General features: G+C 39.7%; 1 protein-coding gene and 1 long non-coding RNA gene across 5 annotated transcripts in view; one reads left to right on the top strand and one right to left on the bottom strand.

Moving 5' to 3' along the window:
• Positions 1-14,509, top strand: part of SLC26A4 (solute carrier family 26 member 4) — a 27,695-nt gene extending 13,186 nt beyond the window's left edge. For 2 of the 3 annotated variants that reach the window (XM_040595097.1, XM_040595100.1), the window contains 10 exons: positions 458-535; positions 738-833; positions 2,295-2,401; positions 3,804-3,873; positions 4,209-4,301; positions 4,401-4,496; positions 6,282-6,512; positions 7,955-8,009; positions 8,331-8,476; positions 9,607-14,509. In XM_040595097.1, coding sequence (XP_040451031.1) covers positions 458-535; positions 738-833; positions 2,295-2,401; positions 3,804-3,873; positions 4,209-4,301; positions 4,401-4,496; positions 6,282-6,512; positions 7,955-8,009; positions 8,331-8,476; positions 9,607-9,759 — 1,125 coding nt within the window. In that variant the 3' untranslated portion in view covers positions 9,760-14,509. The remainder of the gene's footprint in view (positions 1-457; positions 536-737; positions 834-2,294; positions 2,402-3,803; positions 3,874-4,208; positions 4,302-4,400; positions 4,497-6,281; positions 6,513-7,954; positions 8,010-8,330; positions 8,477-9,606) is intronic. The other variant, XM_040595098.1, reaches the window with a different exon arrangement.
• Positions 5,431-15,467, bottom strand: LOC121088680. Of its 2 annotated transcripts, XR_005828011.1 has the most exons (4): positions 15,237-15,467; positions 14,840-14,889; positions 8,307-8,421; positions 5,431-6,187 (listed from the first exon to the last, which is right to left on the bottom strand). It is a non-coding gene; the product is annotated as an uncharacterized LOC121088680 (long non-coding RNA). The 2 variants fall into 2 exon arrangements; XR_005828010.1 differs by lacking the exon at positions 15,237-15,467 and having other exon boundaries at positions 14,840-15,225.

Genomic DNA, 15,467 nt, shown 5'->3' with positions numbered 1-15,467 from the left:
ATATTTAAGCTCCCACGTGCTGGCCTGGGCAGCCCTGCCATTTTCCATTCATCATCTGCCCGTGTGCCATCTTTCTTATGTTGAGTAAACTATTCTATTTTACAGTACTACAGCTTTGCATTTTTTAACAGTGGAGAACTATGGGTAATCCAGCAGCCCCTTTTCTGGCTGACACCCAGACTACTCCTTTCATCTGTCTATGCAATGTAACCCCTCCAAGAGCTACTACCTTGAGTGCGGTTGTTTACACTACCTGCTTAATTGAATTTCCTCTGTGTTAGCTGAAGTGTATAATGATTGCCTAGGTACACCTAAACACAATGGCATTTTGGCAGGTCTTCTTGTTCCTAAAGAAACGTAATGTGCAACTACTTGTACATTTTTCTCTGTAATGCTAGAAACGTAAGATAGAGTCTTAGTAAGTTCATTTCCTATAAACACTCTATGTCCTTTGCAGGTTGCTGGTATAATCTCAGCTGGGATTGTTTTGATTTCCATTGTTGCCCTGGGGAAATTGCTAGAGCCCTTACAAAAGGTACGGTACTTGTCCTCTGCAGCATAGCCACCAGCACTGATCAGATTCAAAGGCTCAGGTTTGATGAGCAGGATTAATAGCCCTGTTTAAACATGGTGACCGCTACCAGAAGAGGCTCTGGTTTATTGTCTATAATGCTGAGCACTGTCTTAGTATGTATCTTTGCTTCTAAATAACATTTTTTCATCATTTTTCTTCACAGTCTGTGTTGGCAGCTGTAGTCATAGCTAACTTGAAAGGGATGTTCATGCAAGTGTTTGATGTTCCCCGTCTGTGGAGACAGAATAGAGTGGATGCTGTAAGTAACCTAATTTTTTCTTTTCTCCGGAATGTTTTTGTCTGGTTTCTTTTTGCCTTTTAATGCCATCCAAGTTTCTCTTCAGTACCAGATAAATAGAATTTTGTAGAGTTAACATCAGAAAACTTTCATGTGCATCCTCAAAATGCAAGTGCCTTGAGGTCAGTTAAAAATTCCCCATTTTAGAGTTTTACATAGTATTCTGCTTATCTGCATTATTTCCTATACTCTACAGTAAGAGTGCCAGTTGGGGTATTCCTGTGCAGCGATGACTCCTCCATAGCAGTTAGCATAGCTTACAGCAATCTTGTTTTGAGATGGCTTGAAAATCAGAATAAAGATGGCCTGTTGTCACCTTTACCATTCAGTTTTTGTCTTTCATACGATTTAAATGGGTCAGAAAAAACTGACCTTTCCTTAATTCATGCACATATATTTCTGTTGTGACCAAATTAGCGTCCCATTTGCCTGAATAATCTCAGGTAGTCCTCAGAAAATATGTTTTCTTGTTGTAGCAAGACTAATCCAAGCTAGAATGTGGATCAATTCGGCATGCAAGGGGATATATGAACAGGCTTTTCTTATGAACCACTATAGCCATATCTCAGGGTACTTGCTCACATCTCCCACTGTATTGTCTGTGGAGCAGACCTTCAGTGTGGCTGTTAGGGCAGGAAAAGATTGCATAGAAAGTATTTTCTCCATGCAATCCTTACTGTGCTTAGATTTTACAGTCTGTGTCATTGGACGGTACCTGCCTTAGGTAGATCTGAAATTTTTTAGTCAACCATTTACTAGTTTTCTTTATAAAAGCTCCCACTGACTTCAGTGAGAAGTGCAGGTACTCAGGTCCTTGAAAGAGTGGGTCTGCTGGGTGTTCTGCCTGGGCAGTGACGTAAGCAGGAACTGAGGAGCCCACTTCAACTGTTCAGCCCGAGTATTCAGTGGAGACTTTAGAGAATGCCATCAACTTGCTAATATGAAATACTTCCCTTTGCAACAGTTCTGATTCTTAGATATCACTGAGGAGCCCCTTCCCTCTCTATATGTCTGCAGGTGGGGCACCATACAGTATTTTACATCTTGGGAAAAGAAATACTTTTCAATTTCTAAAGAAAGATTAACAAAGACTGCCACCATCAGAAAGAAGAAAATGCAATGGTTAACTGCATCTCCTTTAATTTCACCAAAGGAACTAGATCCCTGAAAAATGTTATGTTAAAAAAATAAAAAGCTTATTTCCTAAAAAACTAACTATGCCTAATAAGATAGTGATGGATAGGAGCATCTTGGAGGAAGAGGAAGACTTTTGTATGGGGTCAGCTAATTGCCAGTGTGCTGTGATCGTCTCCAAAGTTAAATCCATCTGCTGCTCCTATTGCCTGGTCTAGTGATTCTTTAGAATGACCAGGAGTTACATATTTTGATTATGAGACTTTACATTTGTTATTTCCTCTCCAGATGATCTGGGTTTTTACATGTGTGGCATCCATCATTCTGGGACTTGATTTGGGATTACTTGCTGGCCTTTTGTTTGGATTGCTGACAGTTGTGCTGAGAGTTCAATTGTAAGTAACACAGAATAAGAAATAATTGTTAGTGTTATACCATAAAAAATATATATCCTGAATATATACCAATATATACCATGAAAAATAATATCCTGAAAAGCAACATGATTTGTGGCAGAAAATCTCCTTGGGTTTACAAAAATTTTTACATGGAAAAAATCTATTCTTTAGAACAGAACACTGTGTGCAATCATTAAAAAAAAAAAAGAAGACGCATATTTATTCTATTTCATGTTGGGTACTCTGGTGTTACTTAGCCAAATGTCATTTATGTACACACATAGCTGAGTTCTGGAATTTGTGTACACACATAGCTGAGTTCTGGAAAGGGATTCGGATCAAATATAAAAAGATGTATGAAAGGCTTCTGTAATTAATTGATCATTACAGTAACTCTTAACATGTAATACTACTACAGGATGTTGCACATGCCAATAACCTTTTTACTTATTGCTTATACAAGAGTGATTATATGCCTGTGAAAGAAGAGGAAGAGAAAACATAAGAATAAGACAAAATTTTGAACTTGTGGCTCATTTTTTGCTGCCAATATATGGTAGTGGAATGGTAAGAAAAGGTGGCTTTGCAGAATCTCATTTGGCCATCTTGCTACCTTTCACTGATCTTTTCTCTGAAAATACAACGTAACTCCTTTCCTTCAGCCTGGAGTCCAGAGAGTACGGTTACTAGCAATACCAAAGGATAGTTGCACTCTCAGCAAATGCATAAAAGTAAAGCCATGCAAAAGTTGTTACAGAATAGTAGATTATAAAAAATAGAATTTGAAGAGCCTCAAAAAACATTCCCAAATTCAACTTAAGATACGTGAAATCAAAATATAAAAGGGAGGTGAGGCTTTATAAACTTCAAAACAATCTGCTTCAACTGTTAAAAATATATCTGGAGACTGCAAAATATTTTGGTATTTTTATTGACTGAAATAAAAATTAATAGGGTTAGACAAAAAGTTTTAAGTAATCTGAAAAGAATATAAATGTATTGTTTCAGTTGATTTGAAATGGAAGTAGTCATCAGGTTTTTTTCAGTCAAAAAAATGTTTTTTCATTCAAACCAAACTAATCTGCTTTTAAAACTTTTCTCTGGTTTGGGAAACAAACAGAACAAGTTATTCATTCAGCTCTACTTAAAAACGGTGCAGCAAGTAGGCTGAGACCAAAGTACCTTGTCTTTAAAAATGACAACTCACTACAAATCAGAAAAAGACCCTTGCACAGTGACACAAAACAGGTACAACACTTTTGCAATGAGGCTATTTAGTTTGGCAGAAGAGAGGAGACTACGAGAGTCTATGACAGTTTGTATGCAGTAATCCCTTCAATTCTGTGAATGCCTCAGTATGATGTTTACCTTCACTGTCTTCTCTTTTTGTTTCCGTTAGTCCTTCATGGGGTGGCTTTGGAAACATTCCTGGCACAGACATCTACAAGAAGGTCAAGGACTACAAAAATGTAAGTCATAGCCTCTTCAGTCTGCAAGCCAGTGTAAGACGAAGTTGTGCCTCACATACTGTGGACAACTTGAATTTGGAAGTGGAGTGCTTGGAGATAACAAGTTTCAGCATTAAATTCTTCATCTTGATCCAGGTGGCTGGTCCATATTGCATGCTGGGGCTGTAAGCTTCTAAAAGCTGAATCGCCTCAATTATCAGCAAAGATACACCATTTTGTGTGAATTAGATACATAGCTGAACTGTTGAAGCAATTAAACCGCTTCTTATTTGACAAAATATGGTTGTTGCTGCTTAAACTTATATTCTTATTAAACTTACGTTCTTTGGCAACAGGTTATAGAACCAGAAGGTGTGAAGATACTGAAATTTTCAAGTCCAATTTTTTATGCTAATATCGATGGACTGAAAAGCAGCCTCAAATCCACAGTAAGTGATATATGATGGCTTTGGATGCTTCTTAACTGTCTCTGAGATTTCAGAATTATATCTAGGCAAAGTTAAATAATTTGGATCCTTTTCCTATAGGTAGGATTTGATGCAGTCAAGGTATATAATAAAAGACTCAAAGCACTGAGGAAGATACAAAAGCTAATCAAGAAGGGGAAATTAAAAGCTACTAAGGTAAACCATTTTTTTCCCTTCTATTCTTTCTCAAAGGATTAGTTAGAGTGTATTACTTTAGCCTTAATTATGAGTTCCTTTGTACTTACCTTTAAAATAAAGATGGAAAATTGTTACTACTATGGTAGGAAGTCTGGGACCTGCAGGAGACTTAGCAGAGCAGTACACCTATTGCCAAAGACCCCACAGATCCAGGATGCTGTGACAGCCATAGGGCTAACAAGAGTGGAAGCAAGAGATGCCCTGATCTTAGCTCTGCCCCTCACCACCTCACATTGTCTCTGTGCAGCAGAAGTGCTGGCTCTTTCATGTGTACATGCTCCTATCATCCAGCTTCCTATGCACAGGTGAGATATATCAGTTGGCTGGTAGATACAGCCTTCCACATGCTCTTTAAAGAAAGCAGCATGTTCCTCTAAGTATGGAATATACATTTCAATAATTAAATGCTTACAGGAGTGGACAGGCAACACATCAAATCTCCAGAGTTGGAAGATAGACAATGGTTTTTCTGTTGTCATCGCCCTCAATGCAGGATGCAGTATTTCCTGTATATATTACAATTTATGATGCAGTTAAATGCTCAGCTATGTGACATTTCAGCTTTTGACCTAGTCATTTTACCATGTTATTATAAATAGTAAATCTGAATCAAAGCTGAAAATACTGGTCTTAAATATCTCCTAGAATTAAAGCTATCGAGGGAGGGAGTAGCTCCAAGGTATTTATTTTCCTGGATAATGGCCTTTTTGCAGGAAGATGCTCTTTTAACAAATAAAAAAAAGGAAAAGAAATACACTGCACAGAGGAGGAAATTATGTGCTCTGTCTTGTTTTTGTTTAAATTCTTGCATGCAGTATTGTCACCTGATACTAAGGGGACAGACATGTTCTTTTAGGGATCCTTACAGAATGATGATGGCACTAAATTGTAGTTACAGTTAAAGCTTTATTTTTCTTAATATGATTTTATGAGTAGTATAGGATAGAACTTATGATTGGAATGGCACAGGATTTCTGCAAACAGAATTAATGTAGTACAATTTATAAGCAGCATAATACAGAATTTATAATACAACTTAACTTACAGTTTCTAATCACCTAGACCCTAATTTAGGGTTTCAAATCACTTAGACCCTCCGCAAATCAGGTGAGAACTTAATACATCATTTGATGCATCAATGTAATGAGCATAATGTAGACTCAAAAATTTTATATAAGAAGATGAGTCCCTCACCCAGTCCTCATATGGAACAGACACCAGTGGAGGTGCCACAGTCTCACTCTCCAGCAATAGTTCCAGTCCAATTTCCCCACTTAGGACTTGTAACTGCTTGATTTTGTGGACAGTGCTCTGTGCACTGGTACACTTCCCTGTTCTGTGATCGGGTCATCAACAACACCTGGTTGGCTAGGTGCCTGGGATCTTCAAGGCCAGCAGGGGAGTGAGTAATCAGCCTGATGCCCAGGAATCTTGAGGCTGGTAGGGAAGGGAAGAAGAAATCTGTTTGGTTTGTGTACTTGATTCACAAGAACTTCAAGACCTGATAATGAGGGGAAAGGGAATGAATACGTGACCTGCTCGGTCAGAGAGAATGGCTGCTTGCCTTAAAATGGCATTAATTATGCCAACTACATTACCAGGGGGTGGGAGCAGAGGGTACTGGTCACAAGTTTCCATCTTGTTCATTCCTGAAACAGACGGTATCACAGGGAAGTATTTTTTGTAACTCGAAAACTTTCTCCATGATTATTTAATTTATTCCATATATTATTTGCACATTAGAATGGCATCATCAGTGAGCCTGGTATTAGTAATGAAGCTTTTGAGACTGATGAGGAACCTGAAGACAACCAAGATCTTCAAGTTCCCACCAAAGAAGTAGAGATCCAGGTGGACTGGAATTCAGAACTCCCAGTCAAAGTAAACATCCCCAAGGTGCCCATCCACAGTCTCATTCTTGATTTTGGAGCAGTAACCTTCTTGGATATTGTAGCTGTGAGATCAATAAAAACGGTAAGGGCATTTTTTTCTGGTGTTCCGTGAAAATGAAACTAGTCAGTAGTATGTAAATCAAGAGATATTAACTGAAGTTAATTTCTGAGTTTTTAAAAGTCTGGTGTTGAAAAATGCCTTCAAAACTTCTACAGCAAGAGGTAGAATATTGGTGTTTGTGTATTTTAGGTGTGGGAAAATGCATTAAAAGAACAATATGAAGGATGCATAGTCAAGTACTCTAAAATTAGAACTGCAAAATGTGGTCCCCTTGTATGCATATGTTCTGAAATATTTTAGTTATGTATTTTCTTTCCACATGCCTCCTGCTTTAATCTGGGTACAGGATGATGCTCACTCAACACAGAGGTAGTAAAAATTTCATCTTACCATCACTTTTCAGTCTTTAGCCACAATGTTTATTTATTCATTCCATATTATTTAAATTGTGAAGGAAGGAAGAATGATTCATTTCTTTTATAGGGTTTCCCGTGGCTAAAGTCAGAGCACTTTGTCAACATTCATTCATCCATCTTCAAACATCACACTATGTAATAAGGAGATAATATTCCTACTTTAGGGAGAGGGAAATGAGGTAAAGAGATTAAGCCCAGTATTTCCATTGCTTTTTGGTGCCCAGTCACAGGTGTGCAGGACCAGATTCTTCAGTCCTTTTTGATACTTCATATGTTTGCTACTTTCACTAACTTCATTTTGCAGCTGGGACTGCTTAGCCTATCTATAAACCAGATCTTAGATTACCAAGACTCTAGTTTATCAATGAGCAGAAGGGGATGGAATTAGCAATCACCTCTGAAAATACTATTCTAAGAGACTTGCCTGCCACCAGGAAGCCAGGGGTAGACTCCAGTCTCCCACCTTTTAACTAACTGAAATAAAGAATGCTGTGTGCCTTGCTTCAGCCTCCTGACTAGTTTTGATTCAGGTCCAGCTTCTCAGACAAGAGATATGGGGTCCACAGACATAACTTTTTCCATTTGTAGCTTTTTCCATCCAAGAACAGGTCCATCTGGTGCACTGCATGAAGCAAAAACCTGTAAAAAATTTGCATGTGCCAATGAAAGATTGTATCATATCACACATTCATGGAGGGAAATAAAGCTTGCTCAGGCCCATGTGGTTCTCAGGTTGTTTGTGTTACGAGAATGGAATGAGAACCTTAATAGGCAGCAATGTATGTATGTGTAAAATTGAGAGTTCTACATACACAGTCGAAGATAGGCCGCTTCAGCAACAACTGGATCTTTAAGAACAGCCAAGTATAGGAGTTCCTTTTTTATGATGAATAAAACATAAGAGTTTGGAATGAAGATAATCAGAAACAAATGAAGCATGTGTGTGTGCGCCTATACATTACATACATAGACTTATGTACATATATGTATTTTCTCCTTACAGACTTTATTTATTTATGTCCTTGTTGCAAACTTTTATTTTTTTAGATAATTAGAGAGTTTGAAAGAATTGATGTGAGAGTATACTTTGCTTCATATCAAGGTAAACATTCGAATATTTCTACCATCACTCATGTAAAGAATACAACAAAGACAAGCAGGGATGAGAAAGGATATCTAGATGTGTCTGTGGGAGCATTTGTTCTAATAAAAATGTGAATTAGCATACTGATAAACACGGTGGGCTGTGGTGGGACACAAGAAATGGTGGGGTTTAAAGGAAATACGGCAAGTAAAAGTCAAGCAAATGTATGACTGATTGATCTGGCTGTACATTTGACTTCTGATAGTTACAACCATGTATTTTGACATCTATTTCTTAAATTCAAATTGTATTAACCTGTTATGACTTTCTTTTATTCAGACAGCCTTATATCTCAACTGGAACGGAGTGCCTTCTTTGATGATACTGTCAGAAAAGACATATTCTTCTTGACTGTCCATGATGCTGTGCTCTACATAAGGAATCAAATGACATACAGTGACAACCAGGATCCCATATTTGAGAAGGTAAGGATATCCAGTAGTACATTTCCCTCCCTTCTATCATCTGTTCTTGAATTTCCATTACAGCATAGCATGTTCGAAAAGTAGACATAGATCTGTAGTACAAAAAACTGCAGAGTCTAGTAAACTGGACAATTTCTGTGGTACATGAGTATTTTGCTAGATCAAAGGAAGGGTCTGTTGACCCCAGGGTCTTGTTAGTGAAAAGAACTCAAGAAACAGGACATATGGAGAATACTTTATCCTAAGACACATTTTCTAGTTTCTAACAACTGGCAGTTTAAAAATTTCTTCAGCTGGATGTTGCATTTGGACCATTATGTTTAATTATTACAGATGGAGGTTATTTTGATGTCTGCTATACTCCTTTTGGAAACGCTTTACATGTTCTAGCTTGACATTATCCTGTGGAGATGGGTTCTGTAATTTTAAACGTGTTATATGACAGATATTTCGTGTTTGTTTTAAGCCTGTTCAATTTCTGGATTGTTAGCTGCAAAAAATAATCATTCCCTGCTCCCTTTCCCAACACCATTAATAATTTCATATACTTCTGATCAAAGCTGAAGAGTCCCATTCTACTTGGTGTGTGTATGGAAGCTGTTCCATGCCAGTGTTCATTCCTGCTGCCCTCTTCTGTGCATTTCCTAATTGTATTCTGTGTTTCTGTGGGCCTCCATTAGGAAAATGGCCTTATAATGTTCTCCTGTCTTTTCATAACAATTCCTTCCCTAGCAATCACTATTACAGTATTACAAATAAATAGTAATTAAAATTAATATTACTAATAAATAAGACTGGACCCTTATTTTTTGATAATTTTTGCATACCACTGTCTTATAGTAGAGATTAACATTTTGCCAAAGCTATACAGCAGTTCAGAGATAGATTCTGCTTTTATTATTTTTACAAAGCTGTAACTAGTCATAAGAGGAGAGGCAGGACCAAAAGCTTTTCAACATTTAAGTACCTCTCAGTTGAACTAAATCAACAGCTTTGTCACGGAATGGTAAACAACAGACTCTTGTAAGTTGTGGAAGTTATCTTAAGGTGCTTCAGAGTAATAAATCAAGTTCAGTGATATGGACAATGCACGCATAACTCATGATGTTTCTTAATTTCTTTCTGTCAAGATTTCCCTCATGCAGGAGTCTAAAGAACCCATAGAATTCACAGAAACAAGCCGGCCTGATGATGAACTCGATGTTCAGGAAGAGGTATGCACTTTAGAACCGAATGTGTCTGTTACTTATAGAATACTGCTGGCTTTACTCCTTTGCCTGTAGCACTGAGCCGTGCTGTGAGAGTATGGGGGATGAACTGAGCCCTCAACAGTTTCCTTCTCCATAAATAAATTCCATCCTGGGTACCTGAATGTCAGTGCTTAATGGAGGAGGTCAATTTTTTCTTGAGAGGTAGCAGATTGTATGTGCAGAAACATCTCCTCTGTTGCTTTAGGACTACTTTTGCTTTACACAGGCTTATAAATGGATCTAAACATGAGCTAGGTGCCTAAAAGATGACTTTGTAAGGCTTGAGGCACCCAAGCCCAAAATTATGGTCAACCTTCCCCCTTCGTTCCTCATTGCAACACAGCAGACACCTTCTTGCACAATGTGAACATTTTACAGGAAGCTGCAGCAAAGCTGTGTACTGGACATAACTAAATGCAACAACACAAGTCCATTAGAGCAAGACCGTGGTATTTTGTAGTTACAGAACACTGCCAGAAAACAAAGTAGCATTTGCCGCTAAAATAACCGTGCAGCACACAAGCCACTTACTCAGAAAACAAGAGATTGGACTAAATACCCTTTTATAATCTGAGACAGATTAAACTAGTGATGCATCAATGCCCTGGAAGCATTACAACATTCCATGTAGGTAAAGGCATGATTACTATCTATCCCTCCTATCATGCTGCTGTGGTACTAGTCAGAACTCCATTCCTAATGCCCGATCTAAAATGGGGTAGCACCCTGTGCTTGGCCTCTCTGCTCCAGCAGCAGGAATGCTGTGATCCTTCTCTGTGTCGTGCTCTAGCTAAATGCCGCAGCAAGGTTGCTGTGCCTCTGGGATGTAGAGGTTCCTGAAGGGAAGTTGGTAAGAGGAGGCTGTGGCTGCGTAGAGGTTCTCACCATCACCCTGCATTGTAGTATCTACCGTAGCACGAAGTCCTGTAGGAAAAGGTAAGGTCAGCCCGGAAGGCAGATTGGTGAGAGGAGAAAGCGAGACTGTAAGCAAAAGCCACTCAAACTTCATCAGGGCTTGGTCAGTAGATTGTGATACTTGGTACTCCTGATTCACCTATCCATTTTGGATTGGTACGAAAATTGCAAGAGGCCCAAATATTATTCTTTATCGCTAATAAGGGGAGAAGCACTTTTGACTCCTCTGAAAGTCATAGTGCAGAAAGGCACGATTAAAAAAGCTAGAGACACTATGATTCTGTAACAGAAGCATTTGGGAAAGGCAGGCCAAAAAGACTTGAATTCTGATTTCTATTCACAGGATTGCTTAGATATTTATATCGGTCATTAAATAAGAAAAGAAGCCAAAACTACCAATCCAAGGTCAAAGAGTGTTCTGGGAGGTTTCTGTCCCCCACCTTTATAGCCTCATTTTGAAGGTGAGAGCTAGAAACCTTCCGACCTGCAGCTTCCTGACTGAATTGTCCGATGCAGACACACATCAGAGGGCAGCTGCCTCAGAACACTCACTTTCTCTGTACTTTCGCTGAGGCCGTGTTGAACTTGGCAGGTTTTAGTTAACACATACACAAACATTTTGTTTTGCCAAGCAATGTGTACTCAAAATTAACCATGGCATGTTTCTCTCCACCGTTTGAAAACCATTCCATCAGGCTATGCGCAGACTTGCTTCATGAAGACGAACTGCTGGCACTGTCCTGCCTGTGAACTCACAGCGACATTTACGCACCAGTACTATATAAGCATTTTCTGCAATGAAACCAATCTTTGCACTTGAAGAAAACCCTGATTGTTTGTCTGAATGATACAGATCTCTAGAAATTTCCAAATTTTAGCGAACGTTATCCCAGAAATACTCTGCACCTTGATTCAGCAAGCATTTTCCAATATGACATATTGATTAAAAAATTCAGAAGACTCCTACTGAAGATGTACTCAGTTTTGGGACTAGTCAGGCAGAAGGTGCGTTACACTTTTATCAGCATGTACAGGATGAAAAGCCGCTTTGTGGTCTGTCCAGGAGAGTCAAAGAGATCAAAATCTTTGGATGGCAAGCCTTTTATCCTGTATTTGTACAATGCCTAGCAAGAGGGCAGGAGTTCTAGCTGGCCAAGGCTTTGCAATTCTAGAACATTAGTGTGAGCAAACGTGCTGAGAAGTCTTGAAAAATGTATCATGATCACTTTTTCCAAGCAATTCCTTGAACTGCTGCAGGTTGTTAGGTAACTGAAACAGGTGACGGGTGAAAGTCACATGAGCAGAAAATGGCACCGAACTACTGTAAAACTTTAAATAGGGCAAGTTTCAGTAGAAAAGACCCTTGGATAGGGGTTCATTAGTTCTGCATTAATCTCATCGTAGCAAATCATGCACTACTATCAATGATCGTCCCTAAAAGGAAGTATACACAGAAGATTATGTCGGCTAGGTTATGTATCTTTCATCAAGAGGCAGACCATGACATAAATTACATTAAGGAAAACTTTAGTCCCCAAGTACTCGGTGGAATTTGTAGAACTGGCTGCTACTGAGTGCAAGTAAAGAAGTCAGAATGTGACCTAATATAGACGTTTGTGGGGTTTTTTTTAAATGGAATATAGAATTTTATTTAGTTTAATGAATGGTTATATTTTTATATAGCATATTTTTCCTTTTAATATTCTACATCAAACTGCTGCTGTTCTTTTACATTTGAAAGTCCATAATGCACAAGTGCAATAATTTACAGAAGATAAACGATTTGACCTGCAAAACTTTAATCCTTACTTTAGGACTATATAAAATAGATACGCAGGAAATCAATGTTCTTTCTTTTCACAAAGAAATATGTTTTGATGGAAAAAAGACTGCTATCTTAAATTTTTTAGCACTATATTTTTTTTTTTAAGGGAAAAAGCCTTGCATGGTGAGGGAACAGATAATAATAAGAGTGTTAAGAAATGTCCAGGTATAAAAACCCTTTAAATTTCACAATGTGGGCTCATTAGCTTCAGTATGTTCACATATTTAAGTATCCTTATTTGATTACATCAGATAAATTTTCCTGTGTCACACTACACAGAGATTTTTGCTGCAAGTAGTGTTAGCAGAAAATCTCAGGTGAAAAGCTCAGCACTAAGTAATTTTTTCTGTCTTAAGGACCTGAGTGAACTCCATCAAAATCAGTGAAAAAAATCCTATAAACTTTACTCAGTTGGACAGTATCTTACACAGTAGGTAACAGCACCGGACTGGCATCTTTATTCTCTAATTAAGACAAAAACTTCAGTCAGTGAAGTTTCTTATTTCAAATGCAATACAGGCTTGAACCTAGATGATACCGATGTTCCAGTCCAAGCCAGCAAAAATTCAGGCTTGTATTTAGAAGCAGACATATGTCATTTGTATGTCAGATTGGCATCTCCAGAGGCTGAGGTGTGTGTCTAAGAGGCAAATCGGACTGATCTGCACCTCCTCAGATGCAAGTATTAATTTCTATTTACACTATCGCTTAGGCTCAGGCTGTGATTTGACAATTCACGTTTTTAGCGCTACCTGTCCTCATTCACCTGTTCGCCAGCCTAATGCAGGAGGGTGGCACTTCTGTCCACACTACTGAACACAACTTTCCCCTCCGGCCATGGCCCCCACTTACATTAACCTTTCATTAACGTGGCCAGTGCACAAGGCTGGTGACAGAAGGACAAGGCCAGTAAGTGTTTCTCAGAAGCTGTATTCCTTTTCTAAAGTGGATGTATATTTTATGTAAAAAGTAAATGTAAAATATTATACCTGGGACTGGCAAGTGAGCTTTCAGTTAATTTTTGCATAGAACACATACTATGGAAAAGGCGGTATAAAATATAGCAGTGGATTTATTTTTTTCCTCAAGGGAACATCTGCACTGTGAAGTTTGAGTATAGACTCTTGCTCGCCCAAGATGTGGGCTTACATTATTTTTTGAACCTTCTCCAGTTCTTGTCCATACAGGTATTTAGAAAAAGCAATTGAATATTCAAGTCTTCCACTTTCCTTTCCAAATATGACATTTCAGCTGGCATTCATTGTGATAAAATAGGATGCGATGGACTTATTCTTTATTTGTAGCCTGCATAATTCTTCTAGGCATGGCTGTACTTGTTCTTAATTTAACTGGCACAAAATAGCCAGCCTTTTGTGAAACACAGCTTTTCACACAAAGCCTACAGTTATACAGAACGGTAAGCAGTAACATGCAGAAGGCATTCAAATACCTTTCTCAGTGGGTCAGGGAGTATATGCTTCTTCACTTTCTATCTGTGTATCCATCAAAATGAAGGATACCAAAATAATTGATTTTGCTATTAAGCTAAAATTCTCTACAGTTTTGTACTAATTCAAACATCCATAAGTAATGCAACTAGATGTGCTTATCTTTTTCCAGTAGAATGAAGAAGTGGTATTTTTGTATGCATTTTGAGTATTACTATTCTGTCTTTGCATGTCAGGTATTAAATTTGGAGATGTATTTTAAGTTTTTTTACCCTTTTAAAAAGCTGTATTTTAAAAGTACTTGTATCCATTAACTAGAAAATAAAGTTGTGCACACTGAAAACATGCTCCATGCATCTGCACGTTTGGGTTTTTTTTTAAACTCTCCTCTTTGTGAATTACTATTGGGAAAATAAAGCATGTTATGGAGGGATCAGCATCATGCTTTCCTTGGGTCTGCCTTTTGAGGAACAAGACTTTAGTAGGGCTTATGCGACAGGACAAGGGGCAACAGGTTTAAACTGCAAGAGGGTAGATTTGGTTTAGATATTAGGAATGAATTCTTTCCTGTGAGGGAGATGAGCCCCTGGCACGGCTGCCCCATCCCTGGCAGTGTTCCAGGCCAGGCTGGATGGGGCTTGGAGCAACCTGGTCTGGTGGCAGGTGTCCCTGCCCACGGCAGGGGGGGTGGACTAAGATAAGCTTTAACATCCCTTCCAACCCGAACCATGCTATGAAAAGGGAAAACCTGTTCTCTCTGCATTGTGGAGATAAGACAAGAAACATTAGGCTTAAAAGGTAGCTTTTAAATATTAAGGCTATAAAGATACTGAGAAGCATTGCCTGTAGGGACACAAGATCCCAACCCTGGAGACTTTCAGTGAGACAAGTCACCAACCTAAAGGGTACGGAGCAGATACCCTACCTTAGGGGTGTGGAAGGACGGCTTGAGGCTACTGTCTTCTCCCCTATAACCTACGATTTAACTGTATTTACGTTTGTTTAGTGCTACAGAGGCACTCTATACGGACAGTATCCCACCTAATCAGATAGGATTTACAGAACGCAAAGTTGATGCGAACTACACTAAGCGGTCTCGCGAGGCAAAGCGCTGCTGCTGCGAGGCTTTCGGGCCCGCCGGCCGTTCACGGCTTCAAGTCACCGGCGCTTCTCACGCCCGAACTGCCGGGAACCGGCCGTTCCCATGGCACATCCCCGGGCTGCCCGGCGCGGGTTCCGGCCGTCCCGCTCCCACGGAGGCCTGCCGGCAGGGCGGCACGGCTCCGGAACAAAGACACCCCACCCCCCATTTTTAACTGTACCCTTCGCAGGAAGCCATGGGGTTGCGCCCCCGGTTCCAGCTCCCTCTCCCCGCGGCGGCTCCCAGGCGTTCCCACGGGCGACACCGCCCGGGCCACAGCGCGCCCCAACTCCGCCCCGGCGGCTGCCAGCGCTTCCCGGCCTGCAAGCCTGACCAGCGCGCACACAGCTACGCGCCGCCGGGCGCCCCCGCCGCTCCCGCCTAGCCCCGCCGCCACGCCCGGCGCGCCCCG

Source organism: Falco naumanni, chromosome 5, assembly GCF_017639655.2.
Source record: "Falco naumanni isolate bFalNau1 chromosome 5, bFalNau1.pat, whole genome shotgun sequence".
NCBI classification, from domain to species: domain Eukaryota; kingdom Metazoa; phylum Chordata; class Aves; order Falconiformes; family Falconidae; genus Falco; species Falco naumanni.
The sequence above is the reverse complement of the archived record's forward strand: the minus strand, read 5'-3'. Positions and strand labels throughout refer to the sequence as shown.